General features: G+C 47.9%; 1 protein-coding gene across 2 annotated transcripts in view; it reads left to right on the top strand.

Annotated features, from left to right (window-relative positions):
- Nucleotides 1–18,573, top strand: part of STAMBPL1 (STAM binding protein like 1) — a 305,486-nt gene that overhangs the window by 256,844 nt on the left and 30,069 nt on the right. For both annotated transcript variants that reach the window (XM_086921944.1, XM_086921943.1), the window contains one exon: nucleotides 2,039–2,151. In XM_086921944.1, the coding sequence (XP_086778070.1) occupies nucleotides 2,039–2,151 (113 nt within the window). The remainder of the gene's footprint in view (nucleotides 1–2,038; nucleotides 2,152–18,573) is intronic.

Genomic DNA, 18,573 nt, shown 5'->3' with positions numbered 1-18,573 from the left:
GTACAATAGGAATATTAAGAAAAAGATATAGAAACTTGGGCAGCATCACCTTTTTCATGACGACTCTCCTGTCTGCTAAAGGCAGCAGTAGTATCATTGAAACCCGATATATCCTGGCGACAAAGTGTGTTGGAGGGTGCCCTGACATACACATCATATTGTCCGGTCATAAGGAGATACTAAGGGAATGCTGCAGAAAATGAAGTGCAGAAGCAGCATGCTGTTGTTGGATCACATATGCCAGTGTCTGAGTGTTAAGGCAAATAATGGCGACAGAGGGCACCCCTGTCGCCTACCACTATGGATAGAGACCCCCTCAGATGTGCTACCATTAATCTGCACCGGGCTGTCAGGTTAGTGTATAGCAAGCAAATCTATCGCAATAATGCAGCCGGGATTCCCATACGGGTCATTATTGTAAACATTTATCCACATGCGATGGCATCAAAAGCTTTGGAGGCATCTAATAGGACTGCCGTTGCCTGCTGTGAGGGATTCACCTGGTGCAATAATGCAACAAGGGTGCGCCGATTGTGTGTAATGGAATGGGCTGGTATGATACAGGAAGGGTCCGGCAACACCAGATTGGCCAGTAATGGCTGGAGCTGGGTTGGCAATATCTTTGACTAGGATCATTGCATCAGTATTGATTACAGACAGCGGTCCATATGATTCACAGTACTCCTCCGCTTTGTCAGATTTTAGCAGCGCATCAATGAGAGCGTCTTGCAGTAAAGGGGATAATGTCTGCTCAATGTACACTTCGTCATACAGGGCGTGTTGGTGTGGTACCAGAAGGTCCGAGAATTCTTTATAGAACTCACCTGTTATACCATCCAGGCCTGGAGCTTTACCAATAGGGAGTGATCAGATGGCATCCTTGACTTCCTTAAGTGAAATAGGTTGCACCAAATATTCTCGATCTGAGGGACAGCCATGTCAGGACCACATCCCCAAGGTAATCTCCGATTTTAGCCTCCGTAGCAGAATTACTGGTACTGTATAGACGGGTATAGCGGTCCATAAAATCAGTTAGCACAATGTTGTAATGTTCAATACCCTCTGGGGTAGTGGTCCTCACTTTTGTGTGTCTGCCTCCATAGTGATCGCAGCTTCGCAGCCAAGCTACGTCCCAATCATCTGCCCTCCCCATATGTCTTATCAATGTGTCTCTTGGAGAATACGTTTTGTTCCTGTGTAGCTAACTCATTGAAAGTGGTGATTTGCTTCCGAACTGCAGCAATGGTGGCAGTGCGAGGGTTAACTTCCTAGCCACATTCTAGGGATCGCAATATGTTCTCAGTAGTTTTCAATTGCGTGCGTATTGCTCTCAACACTCCTCCCTGTGTGCTAATTAAGACAGCCCTGATTGTGACCTTTAAGGCTTCCCATTGTGTATCCATCCCTTCCACAGAGCCGACATTCCTGTCAAAATAATCCACAATAGCTGAGCTGAGCCCATCCCGGAATCCAGGATCCAGGAGTGCAATCGCTTAGAATCTCCACATGTATGGGTGGGGATTGGGATCACTAACTTTACTGTGCATGGCCAAATACTCTAAGGCACGTATGTGACCTCTGTTGTTCAGGCACATATCTCCGGGGATACCGACCATTAATCTAGTCAAGACTATGATCCATGTTCAAAGGAGGTGAAAGTAGCTTCTTGCTGAGACTGATTTCAGAACCTCAATATGTCCAGAATCCCATATTCTTCCATGCTATTCAGCGTGGGGTCTAAACAGGTGTTTAGACCCCACCTCCTACATAATAGTCATTGGTGGAAGGTGTGAATGTAGCACCAAAGTTTCATATAAAAACTAGGATCAACCACGCTGGGTGCATACGTATTTTAAGAAATTATTTGTTGCTGCAGAAGGAGAGCTAAAAGGTGAGTGCCATATATAGCCTATTCTATCTAAAGAATATGGTTACAATAAAGAAACTTTACCATTTGGTTTTCTCATTGGTAATTTGTGGGCTTTGCTGTGTGGTCATCGTCTAGAAGAGCTTAAACCTCTTAACCTTCATTTTACAGACCCATCCAACACAAACAGCATTCTTATCCAGCGTTGATCTTCACACGCATTGCTCCTATCAGTTAATGTTGCCGGAAGCCATCGCTATTGTTTGCTCTCCAAAACACAAAGAGTAAGTGCCTTTCTTTCCAGAATAACTGCCTTATACCTGGCCTTGCACTGACACCCTCACCTTGTTTTCTTAGTTTCGTTTGTACAACTTCTGAGGGTGAAACACGAGAGTGTTAGATTTGTCTTTCTTCTCCTTAACACTATATACCAGAAAAGTGTTACCAAGAGATGACAACTTTGCTGACCACACCTGTGCATGAACCATATTATGTGGAAGGTATTTTCTAACATTCAGGGACCACTCACTATATAAAACGTTTTGTACCAGTAATTTTAAACTAGGCGCACAGGAAATTGGTTATAGTTTCCAAATACATTTGGAAATATTGTGGCTAACATATTCATCTCGGCACTGGGGAAAATCCATTAATGTGTTAGGTTGGTTAGAGTAATAGCTTTAACTTTAATGTTGGGCACCTCAGTTTATCGACGCAATTGGTAGGAGTGCGGGCAGGTAAAACACTTGGCACGCCCACAAGGCCTGAACTTTGTGGCAGTTAAATACGTTTTCCACAACTATTCCTATGTTTGAAAATCACATAAATGTACTCCTACAAAAGGACTAAGAGTCTTTCCAGGATGAAAGAAAATTCTGCATCACATCTGTATTTCAGGGGACGTAGGGAAAGCTGTCTCCTATGCTTATTTCTGCCGATTGTCCTACTTACACACAGGAGAAATCCTAAGGCTGTATAAGTATGCATGGAAATCTGTAATTTGCATAGATTTCAATTTGTGTGCCTGTTTTTTTGTGGTGTGCTATCAGAAATGTATGAAAACCATAGCCGGAAACTATTGGTGGTTTACCTATTTTTCTTTTAAAAGAAAAAAAAAATGTTATTCAGCCCCTGAGACGATATTCTGTAACTGTGTGCTAGGTATGACATGCTGTGGTCTGATCTCCAGTTATCAATGTAGAGAATATATGGATAAGATTAACAAACTACAACACTAACTAAACCCAGCTTTGCAAAATCATTTCTCCTACAGCCTGCATTTCTTCTGAATGCCAGTTTGTTGATTGCTGTCAGTAGATCCAAAAGTGTGATCATGCATGAGTGGCCTTGGTCCACCTAAACAAGTAAGTCATCCCTAGTGTTGTTGGAGGTGACTTGTATCACTTGGATGAGCAGACACCAGGCTGAAAGTGGCTGAGCGATAATTATGGCGCCAGGTGAGACCAGAGCCTCCTGGACCTTGGCTAAGCAGGGTAGCACCAACACAGATTATGAGTGCGCTAGGAAGGCTGGTACCACCTTTTTTTAAAGCTTGGAGTAGCAGTGGTGTGCTTGAGTTTAATGAGCCGTTCAGTGACCAAAGTGGTGCAGTTGAGGAGACATCAGATTTAGGTCAGTTAAGGCAATGTTGGTTCGAGGACAGAAGGGATTCCGGTTACCTCAGCAGGTATTTATGTTGCTGATGACCGATCATCACCACTTGGTGTAACTGGTTTGGCGATCATGGACCATATGCTTGAGCATTCCTTGATTTGAAAATGAAAAGCTATACAATCTTTGCCAGGCACCTGGTTGATAAAGTGACAGGATCTCATGTTTTTTTCAGATCGTAGGTAATAGCTATCTGGAAGCTCCTAGAATTCTTGCAGGAAGATAGGTTTTTTATTCTTATCATCACTAGCTTGCATACCTTGTGGAGTATGCGGGAAGGTGTCAATTCTAAGGGAAAGGATCTTCACCGGTATATTTCTAATTTTACTAATTTTAGGCCTCATGCATCTGTTGGCACATGTATCGGCAGAATATCAAGCATATGCTAATGATTAGCTCATCTAAAGTTTGAGCAGTGCCATCTGGTCAATGCTCGTTTTGATACCAGTGTTCAGTGTGACCAAGTTCAGCATTGTTGTGTTAAAGAAGGCATTTAGGAAAGAACTGGGGTCGATGTGATGTGAGCCTGCTAATAAAGGTGATGGAAAATAGGATGAGTTGGCTGTTGTCATTGTACTAAGAAATCAATCAATAGAGGGCAGACTTACACATTGCCACTTAGTGAAAAGTAGGAAGGTGGCATTGCCGTACCATAATTTCCATGTCTCTACTGAGAACATCCGATGTCTGATGTCTGATGTCTTGGCACCGGTTGTGCTTACGGTGTCGGAGCAGATGAATTGGTACGTATCCCAGTGGCGGCTGATGCCGACTAACATGGGTGAGGCGGGGGAGGGAGGGAAGATTGAAAAATAAATTTAAATAAACGTACCTTGCAGCCGACCGCCAGACAGCCGCCTCGCCTTGCATTGTCCTCTGAAGCAGGAAGTACAGTCTCCCTCCCATAACCCAATGCAATGGAGCACTGTGATTGGTCTTAGTGTCGCAGATTGGCGTTCAGGCAGGGAATGGGAGCCTGTACATGTTCCTCACCAGGTTGGGTAAGGCAATCTGGTGAGGAACATGCAAAGTGCATAGGACTGTTTGGCCAGCGCAAGCAGGCGGACCAAACAGTCATGCTTATGTAAGTGCCCACCATCTCTCCCCTTGCTAAGCTCCGCCCTGCCCCATAAAGCTGCATTACAAAAGTAAATAAAATGATAAGTAAGTAGTGTTATTATCATTTTATTTTTCATTTTTCCACTGCAAAAAATGCAGTGGTGAGGCTCTCCTCCGCCCTAATGGAGGAGCCACCACTGACGTATCTCATGAGCACCCACGTTGGTCACCAACCTACACCCCTCCCTCTAGTGTCACACCGGGTCCCAAGGATTTACAGTATACCTGTCTAAGAACTGTTTATCCAAAAAAGGCAGAGAAAATGAACTGGCAGACATTACTGTAAAATAGGTGATAAATTGTCTCCTGCTAACATTTGCAAGTGCAGTGCCAGAATTCTCAGTCAGGGCTGCTCACAGATGCCGAACTTTACATTGAACAGATTGCAAACCCTGTTACAATTGTTGCTCGTCAAAAAAGGTTTGGTCAGGCCTTGGTAGACCAGCCTTGATAAAAACAAATAGAGGTGGTTGATCTCCTTTCTAAAAGATATAACACTTTTCAGGTCTCCTCTGCCTACAAAAGATCGAAGACCCAAGCTCTGAACTCCAGAGTTCCTCAGAAAACTGTTCTGAGCCCAATGCTCTTCAATATTTACGTTCGCCCTTTGGCAGACGTAATCGAGAAATATGGACTCACCATCTTCTCTTATGCTGATGATACTCAGATCATCTCACTATCATTTGCTCAGCATCAAGATTCCTCGCTACTCTAGCTTGGTCTGAGAAATGTCTTCCTCTGGATGAATAGAAATGCACTGAAGCTGAATGGCAATAAAACGGAGGTCCTGGTTCTGGGAAATAACCCCGAACTTTGGGGAGTCAATCATTGGCCTGATGTTTTGGGGCCATTACCCACTCTGATAACTAAGGTTAGGAATCTTAGCTTTATCATTGATAACAACCTCTCCCTCAAGCCTCAGGTGTCTAAGGTCATGGCCACTTGCTTCTCTGTTCTCAAATGGCTCAAAAAGATCCTCTGGCTAATTCCGCCGGCTGCTGAGAGAACAGTGGTTCAGGTTCTGGTAACTTCCCGATTGGACTATGGCAATGTTTTATACCTGGGCGCAGACAAAATCCTCGATCTGTCGCTTCCAGATCATACAGACCACGGCCGATCGTCTTTTTTTTCGGCTACCTAGATACGCTTCAGCTTCACCACTGCTACTCAAACTATACTGGCTTAGGGTTGACAAGTGTATTGAATTTAATGCCTTATGCTATATGTTTCGTGCCAGGCATGGCTTGGCCCCTTCTTAGATGCAAGGATTGGTGAAAACCTATGTGCCTACCCTACAGCTGAGATCATCTAGCCTCTCACTGTTCACTGCCCAGGTTTCGTCTTGCTCGCATGAAAGGTTGCCTGTTTTCCTACCTGGGCCTAAAGCTTTGGAATTCTTTCCCAGTTGCTCTCAGGAACTGTCACTCCCTGCTTACCTTTTATAAGAATCTGAAGACATTGCTCTTTAGCTGCCATGCCAGATTTTCTGCTATTCGGGGTGTTGTTTAGCAGCCTGCTGTGGCTCTGCTTGCTGCCTTGTCCAGCGCCGGGAGACCCTTGGTGGGTTGCCGGGCGTTTTATACGTATTCAATTGAAATATTGAGTGATTCTGCAAGTGCATTGTTTAAGTATTCCAAAAATGCATTTTTAAATGGTGCTGGTGTTGGGAAGTAGCTACGACCTAGTACCTCAACGCCGCCACCTTCCCGGAAAGCTGGAAACACGCAGAACTCAGCGCCCTTCTGAAAAAACCCACAGCTGACCCCACCGAACTCAAAAACTACCGCCCCATCTCGCTTCTTCCATTCCCGGCCAAAGTCATCGAGAAAGCTGTCAACAGCCAACTCGCCTCCTTCCTCGAAACCAACAAATCCCTCGACCCCTCACAGTCCGGCTTCCGAGCCAATCACAGCACTGAGACCGTACTTATCGCAGCAACAGACGACATTCGAACTCTACTGGACAATGGAGACACAGTCGCCCTCATCCTTCTCGACCTCTCCGCAGCCTTTGACACAGTCTGCCATAGCACCCTTCTACAGCGACTCAGAAACGCAGGAATCCAAGGAAAAGCACTGGAATGGCTCACCTCGTTCCTCACCGGAAGAACCCAGAGAGTCCGCCTCCCACCATTCAAGTCAGAGGCCTCTGAAGTCATCTGCGACGTGCCACAAGGATCGTCACTCAGCCCCACCCTCTTCAACGTATACATGAGCCCCCTTGCGGCCATCGCTCGCCAACACAATCTCAACATCATCTCCTACGCGGATGACACTCAACTGATCCTATCACTCACCAAAGACCCTAACACCGCCAAAACCAACTTACACGAAGGAATGAAAGAAGTAGCCGAGTGGATGAAGCACAGCCGCCTGAAACTGAACTCAGACAAAACAGAAGTCCTCATCTTAGGCACCTCCCCCTCCGCCTGGGATGACTCTTGGTGGCCAGAAGCCCTTGGAAAAGCGCCCATCCCGACGGACCACGCACGGAACCTGGGCGTCATCCTGGACTCCTCACTCTCGATGACCAGACAAGTCAACGCCGTTTCATCATCTTGCTTCAACATTCTTCGCATGCTCAAAAAAACATTTAGCTGGATCCCCACCGAAACTAGAAAAACGGTCACCCACGCACTGGTCACGAGCCGCCTGGACTACGGAAACACCCTATACGCCGGTACCACCGCAAAACTCCAGAAAAAACTCCAACGCATCCAGAACGCATCAGCCAGACTCATACTAGACATCCCGCGTAACGACCACATCTCTGGTCACCTGAAAATCCTCCACTGGCTCCCCGTCAATAAGAGGATAACCTTCCGCCTCCTAACCCACGCACACAAAGCACTTTACGAACTTGGACCCGAATGCCTCAACACGCGACTGTCCTTCTACACCCCCTCCCGTCAGCTACGATCCTCCAACCAAGCCCAAAACCACCATGGGAGGTAGATCCTTCTCCTACCTGGCAGCTAAAACCTGGAACTCACTTCCCACTCACCTTCGCCTTACTCAGAACCACCTAGCATTCAGAAAAACAACTTAAAACTTGGATATTCGACAAATAATTCCCCCCCTCCTCGAGCGCCTTGAGACCCTATGGGTATGTAGCGCGCTATATAAATCTCTTGACTTGACTTGACTTGACTACGTCTACTGTATCTGTCATTAAGTAGGCTTCATTCAGTATCCTTACACTACTGTATGCTGCACTGAAGTAGACGTTGTGCTGTTTCCCATTTAGATACATATTCCGTCCAGGGACCATATCATGTGAAACAGCTTACTAGCTCGTCTGTGCCTAGAGCACCTTCAATTGGATGTGCCCAGCTCAGAATAGGACAGCGCATAATATTACCCAAAATATGTACTTTTTCCAGTGCAGACACAAAACTATGCCTCGACTGGGAACAGCCCCGCTTTGAAATATGATTGATTACTGTCTGAAAACTGCTGGACCATCCTTCAATGCAGAGGGACCAGCAGCACACTGAGGAGAAACCTGGTGTACTTTCAGAAGCATGTGCAATGAGTGACTAGACCTGCTGAAAAAGGAATACCTTGGGTCTTGAGGGTCCCTGGAGCCCCATGCCTCTTTGGCCATCTTCAGGGTGTGGCCACGTCATATGTGGTGAACATTCAGTACGCCTGCTGAACGCTTCTTTCCCCCTGCACTGATAGTGCTGGTCTAGGGACAAACTGTTCCTAGATTTTTCTGGGCCCTTCCCAATGCAAATGAGGGAAGGTCCCGTTAAGATTACGAGGAGACGAAACGTGAACCAGCACCACCCATATTACAGAGTGCCCAAAAATAGGTACAATCAGCCAATGTATCCCCAGGGCACATTCTGTAATAGGCCCCTGACCAGCTCCATTTACAATGGAAATATGGTCTGGGTGTGTATTCACGCAATATCGTAAAAACAGCGTGACATTGAAGGGCATATGTCATATTCTGATAGCATTTTCCTTTTAAGTCATACTTATTTGAAATTCAAAAACCTTATCGTCCAAGACTACTTACGGAAAGCTATGTCACAGATTTCTGTGAGAAGTCAATACACAAAATATCTACATGCAAAATTTGCAGCAAAGTAGAAAAATCCAAGAGTAATTATTTGGAAATTGCACACACATTTATTTCTATTCCTTCACGCCCCCATTAAATCCCAGTATGAGCTCTTTTCATTTTTGCAGACCAGAACATGCACAAATTGTGAATATTTACAAACATAAGTTTTAGGGTCTTTATTGAAATATGCAGGGTGTCCAAAGTCCACAGAACACTAGCTAGTCCTTAATTTGAGCTGGTGCTTGCAGATGGTGCCAACCAACACTTCATTTTAGGGACCTGCACTCACTTCTCCTCTTCAGATTTTGATCCAGAGCTAGAAAGTGTAACCCCACAAGGTGGAAGAAGGAAGATAAAGATGGCAAAACCGTGGCAAAGCGAGAAAGCAAAGATGAAAAAGAACTTGAAGAAGTGAGATAATGGGACAGGAAGTGTCTGGCGGCGGATAAAAGAGGCATTTGGTGGAACCAAGGTTGCAAAGCCTTGGTGTTCAAAAAGATCAATTGATGGACAGAATGGAGAGCACGGGACCCACGTCTGTATTCATACCCGCCCCACTCTGGGTAACAAACGCAAAAAGAGCAATCAATAGACAAAATGTAGAACAATGTCATACGTTCACCCCAGTACAGAGATCTGGGCCTAAATCCATAGTTTTTTTGCTCACCATGCCATTCCAGTTCGGACCCAGCCATATGCAAATCAATCTTGACCCTGCGACCAATGGGAACAGTCCAGCCCAAACTGGCAGGCCAGTTCTTCCCTGGACTGGAAACAAGCATCCTAGGACTGATTTCGGGCTTTCAGCACTCATCAGCCAGGATAGCTTGACTCCAGTGGCATGGAGACGTCAGTTCTTTCGTTTTCAGCACCAGCAAGCGCAGCTCCGGGAAGAGCAAGTGCCCCCAGTTACTTTTTGAAAGAGTTTTTGAGATTTTTTGTCTCCATTTTTCGAGTCTATCGACTCCTGGTGCCGAGTAGGGATGCCTGGTTTTCAGTCCTGCGGAGCCTGTCGCCGCATGATGTCGGTGACAACGTGTGTCTCTACTGCCTGGAGCACGACCAGGACCCCTGGTCATGCTCCGACTGTCGGGCCATGGCACCGAAGACTTTGCAGGAGCTGTCTCAAAAGTTGCTAGAAGCCTGGCAGTCGGCTCCGTGCCGTTGAAGGTCCCGGTCGAGGAGGAAGTCAAGGGACCGGTCGCGGAGCCACCATCACCATTCTTTGGTTTCCAAGTCCTCGCACTCTGGATCAGGTAAGTCGGGGCACTCGAAGAAGAAGTTGAAGAAGTGTCATCACTCTCCGACTTCCCCTTGCCGGTCATGCGGCTGAGGGTGAGGGTAGTACCACCCCTGCGGGTCGGGCGGAGCCTGTGCAGTCGACCCTGGCCTACCCACCCTTTCCGGGTTCGGGAGTGGCTCCGGCCCAGGTGCAAGACTTTCCTGCAGCTATGGCTCCCATTTTTGGGCCGTCGGCCCCCACCAGTGTGCCTTCGGGCCCCAGCGTTGCAGGACCCCCTTGGATCCAGGCCTGGATCCCGGTCGACCTTACGACTCCTCCACTGGCGTCGACTCCCACAGTACTGTCTGTGACGTCGTCCGGTCCCTCTGACGACGTTGGCCCCGGTTTCAGGCCCAAACTGAACACAGCGCAGGTCCAGCTTCGTTCGACGCCGATTCCGGCGCCAATGGGGGATTTCTATTTTTATGTTCAGCCTCCAACTTTTCGACCTGTTCCTCAGGCCATGGAGGAAGGGGAGGACTGGGAGGGGTCTGAGGACCCCCTCACACAGTAGTGTAAGTTGAATCAGGACTGGGAAGAAGAGTTAGGGGATGCCTGTGCTCTTGACCAATCGCCTGGCCTTGGCTTCCTGTTGCCTCCTTCTGTGGCTTCGGAAGATGGGGCGACCTGTAGTGTGGTTTTGCGTAGGGCACCCGAGGCCCTTGACCTCGAACTCCCTATGGTGGCACTGAGGACTAACCTCCTCACTGAGGTGCTCCAGCTGGCAGTAAGCTCTTCTTCTGCCGTTCAATGAAGCACTGACTGACGTTCTTATGGGCACTTGTTCCAGGCCGACCACAGGGGCTCCTAGGCCATCCTGCTTTTGTGTCCACCCAACCCACACCTAGAGTCTGGTTATCCAGGCTTCTACTTCCCAGATCGCATTCCCTACCGCCCCTCCGTATAGGGAATCCAAGAAGCTGGAGCAGTTTGGTAAGAAACTGTTTTCATCTGCCAGCTTAGCACTGCGGTCTGTGAACACTCATGCCTCTTTGGCCATTATTCCCACTCTGTGTGGGATATGGTTGTTCACCATACGATGTGGACTGGATACCGCAGACTTGCTTGGCAAAGCGATTTCCACGACGGTGGTGCTGCACCGCCACGCCTGGCTGCGGTCCACTGGCTTTTCAGGGGATTTTCTAAACTCCCTTATGAACATGCTCTTTGATGGCCGTCGCCTTTTCGGCGACAAAGCAGATCATGCGCTGGAGCGCTTTAAGGAATCCCGGGCTACGGCCAAGTCCTTGGGTCTTCCCACCATGCGCACGGCCACTTCTACTGTTCGTCCCTTTCGTGGCCACAGAATGGGCACCCCAACACTTTGGTTCTGCGGCTTGTGGCAGAATGAATCTAGACGCTGCTTTTGTACGTGGCCCCCGCCGTGGCGGGGCAGGGGCCAGCGGGCGGGTAAGTCCACCTCCACCCCCACCGCATCCGCCTCAAAGCCTTCCTAGTCCGAGCTTTTAGGCCCTTTAGATGCCAGTGGGCAGCAGGATTCGCCATCAACTCCCCCACTGGCGCACCATCACATCGGACAGGGACTACTCCCTCCCCTTTGAGACTACCCCTCCAGCTATGTCACCCCTGTACTGTACCACTGCATGTCGAGGGATCATCTGTAACTTCTGCAAGAGTAAGTAACGGCCCTCTTGGCCAAGGAGGCCATCAAGCCCGTACCTCTGCCAGAAGTAGGTCATGGTTGCTATTCCCACTAGTTTCTGGTACCCAAGAAGGACAAGGGCCTGCCTCCTATCTTGGACCTCAGGAATGTCAACCGCTTCCTCCGGAAGGAGAAGTTTGAGATGTTGATGCTCGCTCAGGTATTATCTGCTCTCGACCATGGAGACTGGATGGTAGCGTTGGACTTGCAGGACGCATAGTTTCAATCCCCGTCCTGCTGGCCAACTGGCGTTACGTGTGGTTCACAGTAGGCCACGAGCATTTTCAGTTCACCGTGCTTCCCTTTGACCTTACCGGTGCCCCTTTGGTGTTCACGAAAGTGATGGCGGTGGTCGCAGCCCATCTGCGCAGATCAGGTGTTTGAGTCTTCCCATATCTCGACGATTGGTTGTTGAAGGCGGGCTTGTCCCAGACAGTCGTCTCCCACCTCCAGACTACGGCCAACCTCCTGCATTTGCTGGGGTTCTCCATCAACGTCCCAAAGTTGCACCTGGTTCCCTCCCTGAAGCTCCCTTTTATCGTCCGGTTCTGGACTCGACACAGTTTTGGGGTTATCCTCCCGTGCAGCGAGTCCAGGATATTCAAGCTATGATTCCGATCTTTCGGCCTCTATCCCGGGTTTCGGTCAGGATGACCCTCCGGCTGCTGGGCCTGATGGCCTCCTGCATCCTGTTGGTAAATCATGCCAGTTGGCATATGCTGGCTCTGCAGTGGGACCTGATGTCTCAGTGGGCACAACATCAGGGCAACCTGTCCGATCAAGTCCAGATCTCAGAGGGCACTGCACGACAATTGCAGTAATGGCTCACGAATCGCGATTGGGTTAATGGCAGATCCCTCTCCCTTCCCCAACCGGAGCACATAGTAGTGACAGATAGATGCATCCCTCCTGGAATGGGGTGGCCACATGGGCGAGGCGGAGATCAGAGGCCTCCGGTCTCCGGCGGAGTCCAGGCTCCACATCAACCTTTTGGCGCTTTGGGCGATCCGACTTGCACTGAAGGCATTCCTTCCATCTGTCCGTAGAAGTGTGCTGCAGCTGTTCACGGACAACACCACTGCCATGTGGTACTGCAACGCACAGGGCAGGGTGGGGTTGTGCACCCTTCCAGGAGGCTCTGCACCTGTGGACATGGCTGGAACATCAGGGCATTTCCTTGGTGGTTCAACACCTGGCAGGTTCTCTGAACGCCAGGGCGCACGAATGGCATCTGCACTTGGACATGGTCCAAGGTCTCTTTCAGCAGTGGGGAGAGCCTTGGTTAGATCTATTTGCCACCAAAGAGAATGCGCAATGTCAGCAGTTCTGCACGTTGGAATTTCCAAGGCGGCACCTGCTCAGCGACGCTTTTCATCACGAGTGGAGTTGCTGTCTGTTGTACGCCTTTTCGCCTATAACACTTCTGCCCAGAGTACTGAAGAAGATCAGGCATGACTGGGCCCAAGTCATCCTTGTGGCACCGGATTGGACTTGAAGATACTGGTATCCCGAGCTACTTAGCATGGCAATCGATCCCCCGATCTGACTACCTCTTCGGGAGGATCTTCTGTCGCAGCAGCAGGGGACGGTCCTCCACCCGAACCTGTCCAACCTCCACCTCCATGCATGGAGATTGAGCGGCCGAAGTTGACATCTTTCGACTTTCCTCCAGAAGTCTGTGATGTCCTCTTGGGTATACGCTTGCAGGTGGAACAAATTTGTGGCATGGTGCACAGAAAAGGCTGTGGATCCTCTTTCTGCTATTTTTTGGAGGCTCTTCTGTTTCTTTTTCTTTGGCCCAGCAAGGCTCTACTCTGTGCACTATCAAGGGCTATCTTTCAGCCATTTCAGTATTTATAAGGCTTTCCGATCAGCCTTCTCTTTTCAAGTCCCCTGTTCTAAATAAATTCTTGAAAGGCATTACACACATGTTCTCTCCTGTTCCTTTCGTGATGCCTCAGTGGGACTCGGATCTTGTTCTGACTTATCTGATGTGTGCTTCTTTTGAGCCACTTCACAACTGTCCTCCTCGTCTTCTCACTTTAAAGACTGCTTTCCTGGTTGCCATCACCTCTGCCAGAAGAGTGAGTGAGCTCCAGGCTCTTTCTTCTAAACCTCCTTTTCTTTCTGTCCATCCAAGCAAAGTTGTCCTAAGAACACGTCCATCTTTTCTGCCAAAAGTCAGAGGGTGTTTGGTCAAAAATTGGGTGAGGCGCCCCTCCGCCACCGGAGCCGGGTCTATATACAGGTGTGCATAGTGCCACCGGAATGCTTCTAGGATGGAGGCCTGTGAATGAATTAGGACGTTCAAGTCAGAGCGAATCTCTGTGATAGATTTGTGTCCTGCTTCACCAACCATGCTAGCAGAGTGCCAGCTCCCTGAAATTATAGCGGTGGAGATCAGCTACGGCCTCTGCATATGCCGTTTTAGCTTCTGCCACTTGTAAAAGTGTGGCTGTACGTGCGTCAGCCACACTTGTGTGTTTGGATAACGATTGTTCCGTTTTGCGAAGGCGTTTTAGTACATGGTGCACCCTTGTGATGTGTTGTGTGCCCCTAATGACCTTTGAATGCGTTCCATTCCGTGGCTCGGTGGTGGCCGTGCATATGTTCTCCCATAAATAATGGTGAATGTGTTCTGCCTGCGACTGACTGAAGAATGGGTCCCCCTGGCAGTCTTTGGGCCGACACCAAGTGGGTACCGGAGGTCAGGGCGGGTGCCACGCAAATGTGATGGTGTGTGCATCATGATCGGACAGTATCCTCCCTAGATAGTCGGTCTCCAGAATGAGGGGTAGGATGGAGGGGGGGGGGACACTGGAAGCTGTGGAGCCAGACTTTAAGATCGTTGGGTATGGAATGAAACGAGTAGAGCTGTGCTGTTGGGTACTTAGAGCGCCAAGCATCTGTCAGTGACCAATGGGCTGCTCATGCTACATAATGCTTGGCCTGATGTATTATTGGTGGTGTCGGGTGGGGGGGGTGTACCGACCGGATTTTCCGCTTAGATGGGATCAGCCCCTAGGGGCCCCTCTGACCCAGCCGGAACGTAATCACCTCCCTCCTTAGAACGTATTTACAATGGGTATGGATATATGTATGTACATTTCGTACCTAAGGATGGGGAAATAGCAATAAACATGCATAGGTTTTCTACCATATCCTATTCATATCAGCTAGTCTCGCGGCCACTCAGACCCAGACTAATCTACCCTGGGGCAGATATGACACACAATCCGGCGTGTCTACACACATGGGTCTGCAGCCCCAGTGCTCTCATTTACACACGGTTCACAATCTGGCGAACCTCCACGCTGGTCTCCTCCCCAGCGCTCTTTTACACACGGTTCACAATCTGGCGAACCTCCACGCTGGTCTCCTCCCCAGCGCTCTCATTAACGCCACTTACCAATGACGACCACTTTCCTATGAATACCTTCAGTTTTCTCTCTATATGTTGGGAAGTCTCTCTCCCTATTCACTAAAGGTTCGCTACTACAATAATATTATGGGATGACCGAATTACTTAGTGTCAACAATTCCCTAGCTCAAGGGCTCCTTGTTCTCCCTATTTATTCAGACTTACCGGATCAGGGGCAGCATCTGTTCTGGCTGTAACATCTGACTAGAAGAAAAAGGTTACCTATGCTCTGAAAATAGAAGACGCTGTTTACAGGAGTCTCTCTCCCTATTCACTAAGGGCTTGCTACTACAATATTAGGAGTTAGTCAATTAATAATATGTACCTTCTGCTCCTGGCATCAAAGGTCCCCTCGCTTCCTATTTGTTTGGTCACTCCTTACCTGATCGGGATTTCACATCCGTTCATGCAAACAATGCTCAACTAGAAGTATAAGTTACCATGATTGAACAAGAATACAAGGCACATGTCAGTTCACTAAGAACTGGGGAAGTTTTTATTTTAACAATGATAAAATACACATACACAAATCTATGGGGTCTCTTGATTAACAGGGACTTTAACACACCGCTGAAAAGGAAAAGATTAGACATACAATAGCCTAGGGAATAAGGACAAGATTAAGGTGTAATTGTACAGGGGACTAGTTCAGACTACCTCACCTATTAGAAGGAAGATTTCTCTCTGACTCTGGTGGGATCAGGGCTCTCTCTGTCTCTCCCTCCGTCACCACATCACCACGCCTCTGGTTCAATTGCTCCAGCTGACAGCCTTCTTTGATGCTCTCTGCACTGCTCTCTCTCTCTCCATCTTCAGCAATCATCTGCCTTCTTTCTCCATTCCAGAACAGCACTCTATTCTGCAGCTCCAGCAGACATCCTGTTCTCTCCTCTGCAAGAACCACACTGCTCTGACTCCAAGCTGAACTGACCACTCCTTCTCTCCTGCAGCTCGCTATTATGGATTCCTCTCCCCTCATGGAAATTTCCAACAGAGGGCTGCCTCCTACCGAATTCCTGTGCCAGCTTCCAGGCTTCCACGCAACCGCAGTGGCCAGCTGCTTGTTACGTCTGGGCCCAAGAGAAAAACACATTCCTCGGATAAGAAGCAGTCCTAACCGGTCTTCCTCTAGCACACAAACAGCCTTACTGTAAACTTTACCTTTACCCCTGAAGCCTCCCAGCTCCATCAAGATGGAGTCCCTCTAGTTCTGGGCCTGTACGCCTGAGAAGGATGAAATAACCCTTAGCTCTGTCAGAGTACCTACATAAACCATACCAATGTGTAATATAAAGTCAGGACCACAGGATCCAACCTCTACTATAAGAAATAATGACAGGCCAAAGCCAATAAGCAATAGATGGCCTCTTCTAGGTCTGGAAGAAAGGGCTTAAAAGGGCCAACACAAGCTAGGAATACGTATCCTAGATGTGAGCAAGATTAAAGTCTATACTACTGCTAAATAGAGCCAAAAAGCCTGTCAATACAGGGGGTGGGTGATGGGGGGGTAAGACCTGCCCATTGCTATGTTTTGTACGCAATTGTAGTCCCCTCCTAGGATCCAAGACGCCATGTGTATTAGCAGAGCGGCACTAAGAGTGTGTCCTAAAATTTACCTTGATCCACGTATGGTACGTAAATACTCCCCAATATCACCGGCTGGCCATCTAGGAACCCCTGTATAATGGCATAACGCCCTTCGGGATCAAGCGTTCTAATCTGCTCCTGAAGAGGGATTCCAGGGTGGATCCAGATAAGGGTTCCTCGCGCATAGTATGTGGTAGCGCATAGGACACCGTGCCAGGGCCTGGTTAACTTCGCCACTTCCCACGCAGTCAGGTGGGTCTCCTGTAATAGCACGGTCTGTCCTTCTGGAACTTAATGTAAGCTTAGATGGAGCATTGCTTACACAACATGTGCATACCTTCAGCCATTGATATCTAACAGAGTTGAGCTTAAAATTACAGCCTATGCTGATGACGTGGACATTTTTACGCCAGATCCCCTTTCAACATCGACCTAGTGTCAAATGAGACCATAAGGTTAGGAACTCTTTCAGGATATTAATTAAATCTAACAAAAACGCATCTTACTCATTTTTCATTTGGGAATCCAATCTCAGGGACAGTTTCAACTGCTACCTATTTAGGAGTTAGATTTGGCAGCAGAGTGGACCGTGTCTTTCAAATGAACTATGAACCTCTTTTGCAATCGGGTATAGCTAAGATGCATTCTTGGAATCAACACCCAGTATACTAGGTTGCTGCAACATACTAAAAATGAACATTTTACCAAAGTTTTTATACCTTTTCTGAGCAATACCGCTTCGGGTCCCGGACTCCTTTTTCAAACTACCTAAGGGTTCTATTGGCAGGTTCAAATGGTGCTATAAGAGGGCCGGGCGAGCCATCTGATTTTTTTAAACTCAAATACAGCGGGGTGGGGGGGATTTCAACTATGTGACTTCAAGCTCTACTTTTGGGCAGCCTTTGGAGGCCGTATCAGGAATTACTTACGGATCATGGTCGGGCCGGTCTATGCTGGGTTATCAACTGGCATTAGGGTCAGATGCTAGGTTCTTTTTTTTATAGACCCTCAGATCCTAACTACTTCAAGTGGGTCCAGCCAAGATCATCACAGATATCATAAGAATCTGAGGAGAAATTTGTCCCAGTATTCATTAACTACCTTACATGCATACACCTCACTTTGGGGGAATGCCAAATTTCCCATGATCCATTGGGTACGGCGGGGGCAATTTTAGGGATGAAGCCTCCTGAGAAACCGTTTAATTATTATGGGTTTTTCTCATTTTTTTTCTTGCAGACCTCCTTCAATCTTCCTCATCAGTCTTTATTTTAAGTACTTACAGTTTTTTCTATATGGGTGTAAAGACTAAATAATTCCGGAGGACTTTGACATCTTGTCTTATCTATACAGGTCACCAGGCAAGGCTTTGATGAGAGCACTGTATCAGATTTGTGGCACTTACAGTGCCAATGATTGTTCGCTGCTGGCCTCTAAATGGGGTAGGGTGCCTAATTCAGCTATTCTCCCCAAAGAGATTACTGGTCCTTTAGAAATTATTAATCATTCTGTCAGCTTAAAGCTTCAGCAATTTACGCCATGTTCATGCTCTTTTACACCCCTGAAAAGATCTCTAAATGGGCCTCTAGCCATGCTTCCGACAAGACTCATTGTTAAGTGCGGACTGCCTGCGGTAGATATCGTTCATATGTTTGCTAGCAGCTCGGCGCTGCAGGATTTTTGGTTGGGTGTGGTTCAGTTGTCCATATTCCACCTTTAACACAGTTTTCAACTATCTACTAGAGAGACCAGGCTGACTCACAGAATTGATTGTAACCTCAGGCAGACCCCATTGATGTCAATAACAATCATTACAGCTCGGCTATGTATAGTGGGATCTTGGATAAGCTCTCTTCCTCTTAAGGTACCGAAGTGGTGGGTACTTTTTT

This window comes from Lissotriton vulgaris, chromosome 5 (genome assembly GCF_964263255.1).
Source record: "Lissotriton vulgaris chromosome 5, aLisVul1.2, whole genome shotgun sequence".
NCBI classification, from domain to species: Eukaryota; Metazoa; Chordata; class Amphibia; order Caudata; family Salamandridae; genus Lissotriton; species Lissotriton vulgaris.
Note: the sequence above shows the minus strand (reverse complement) of the source record. Positions and strands in the feature narration are given on the sequence as shown.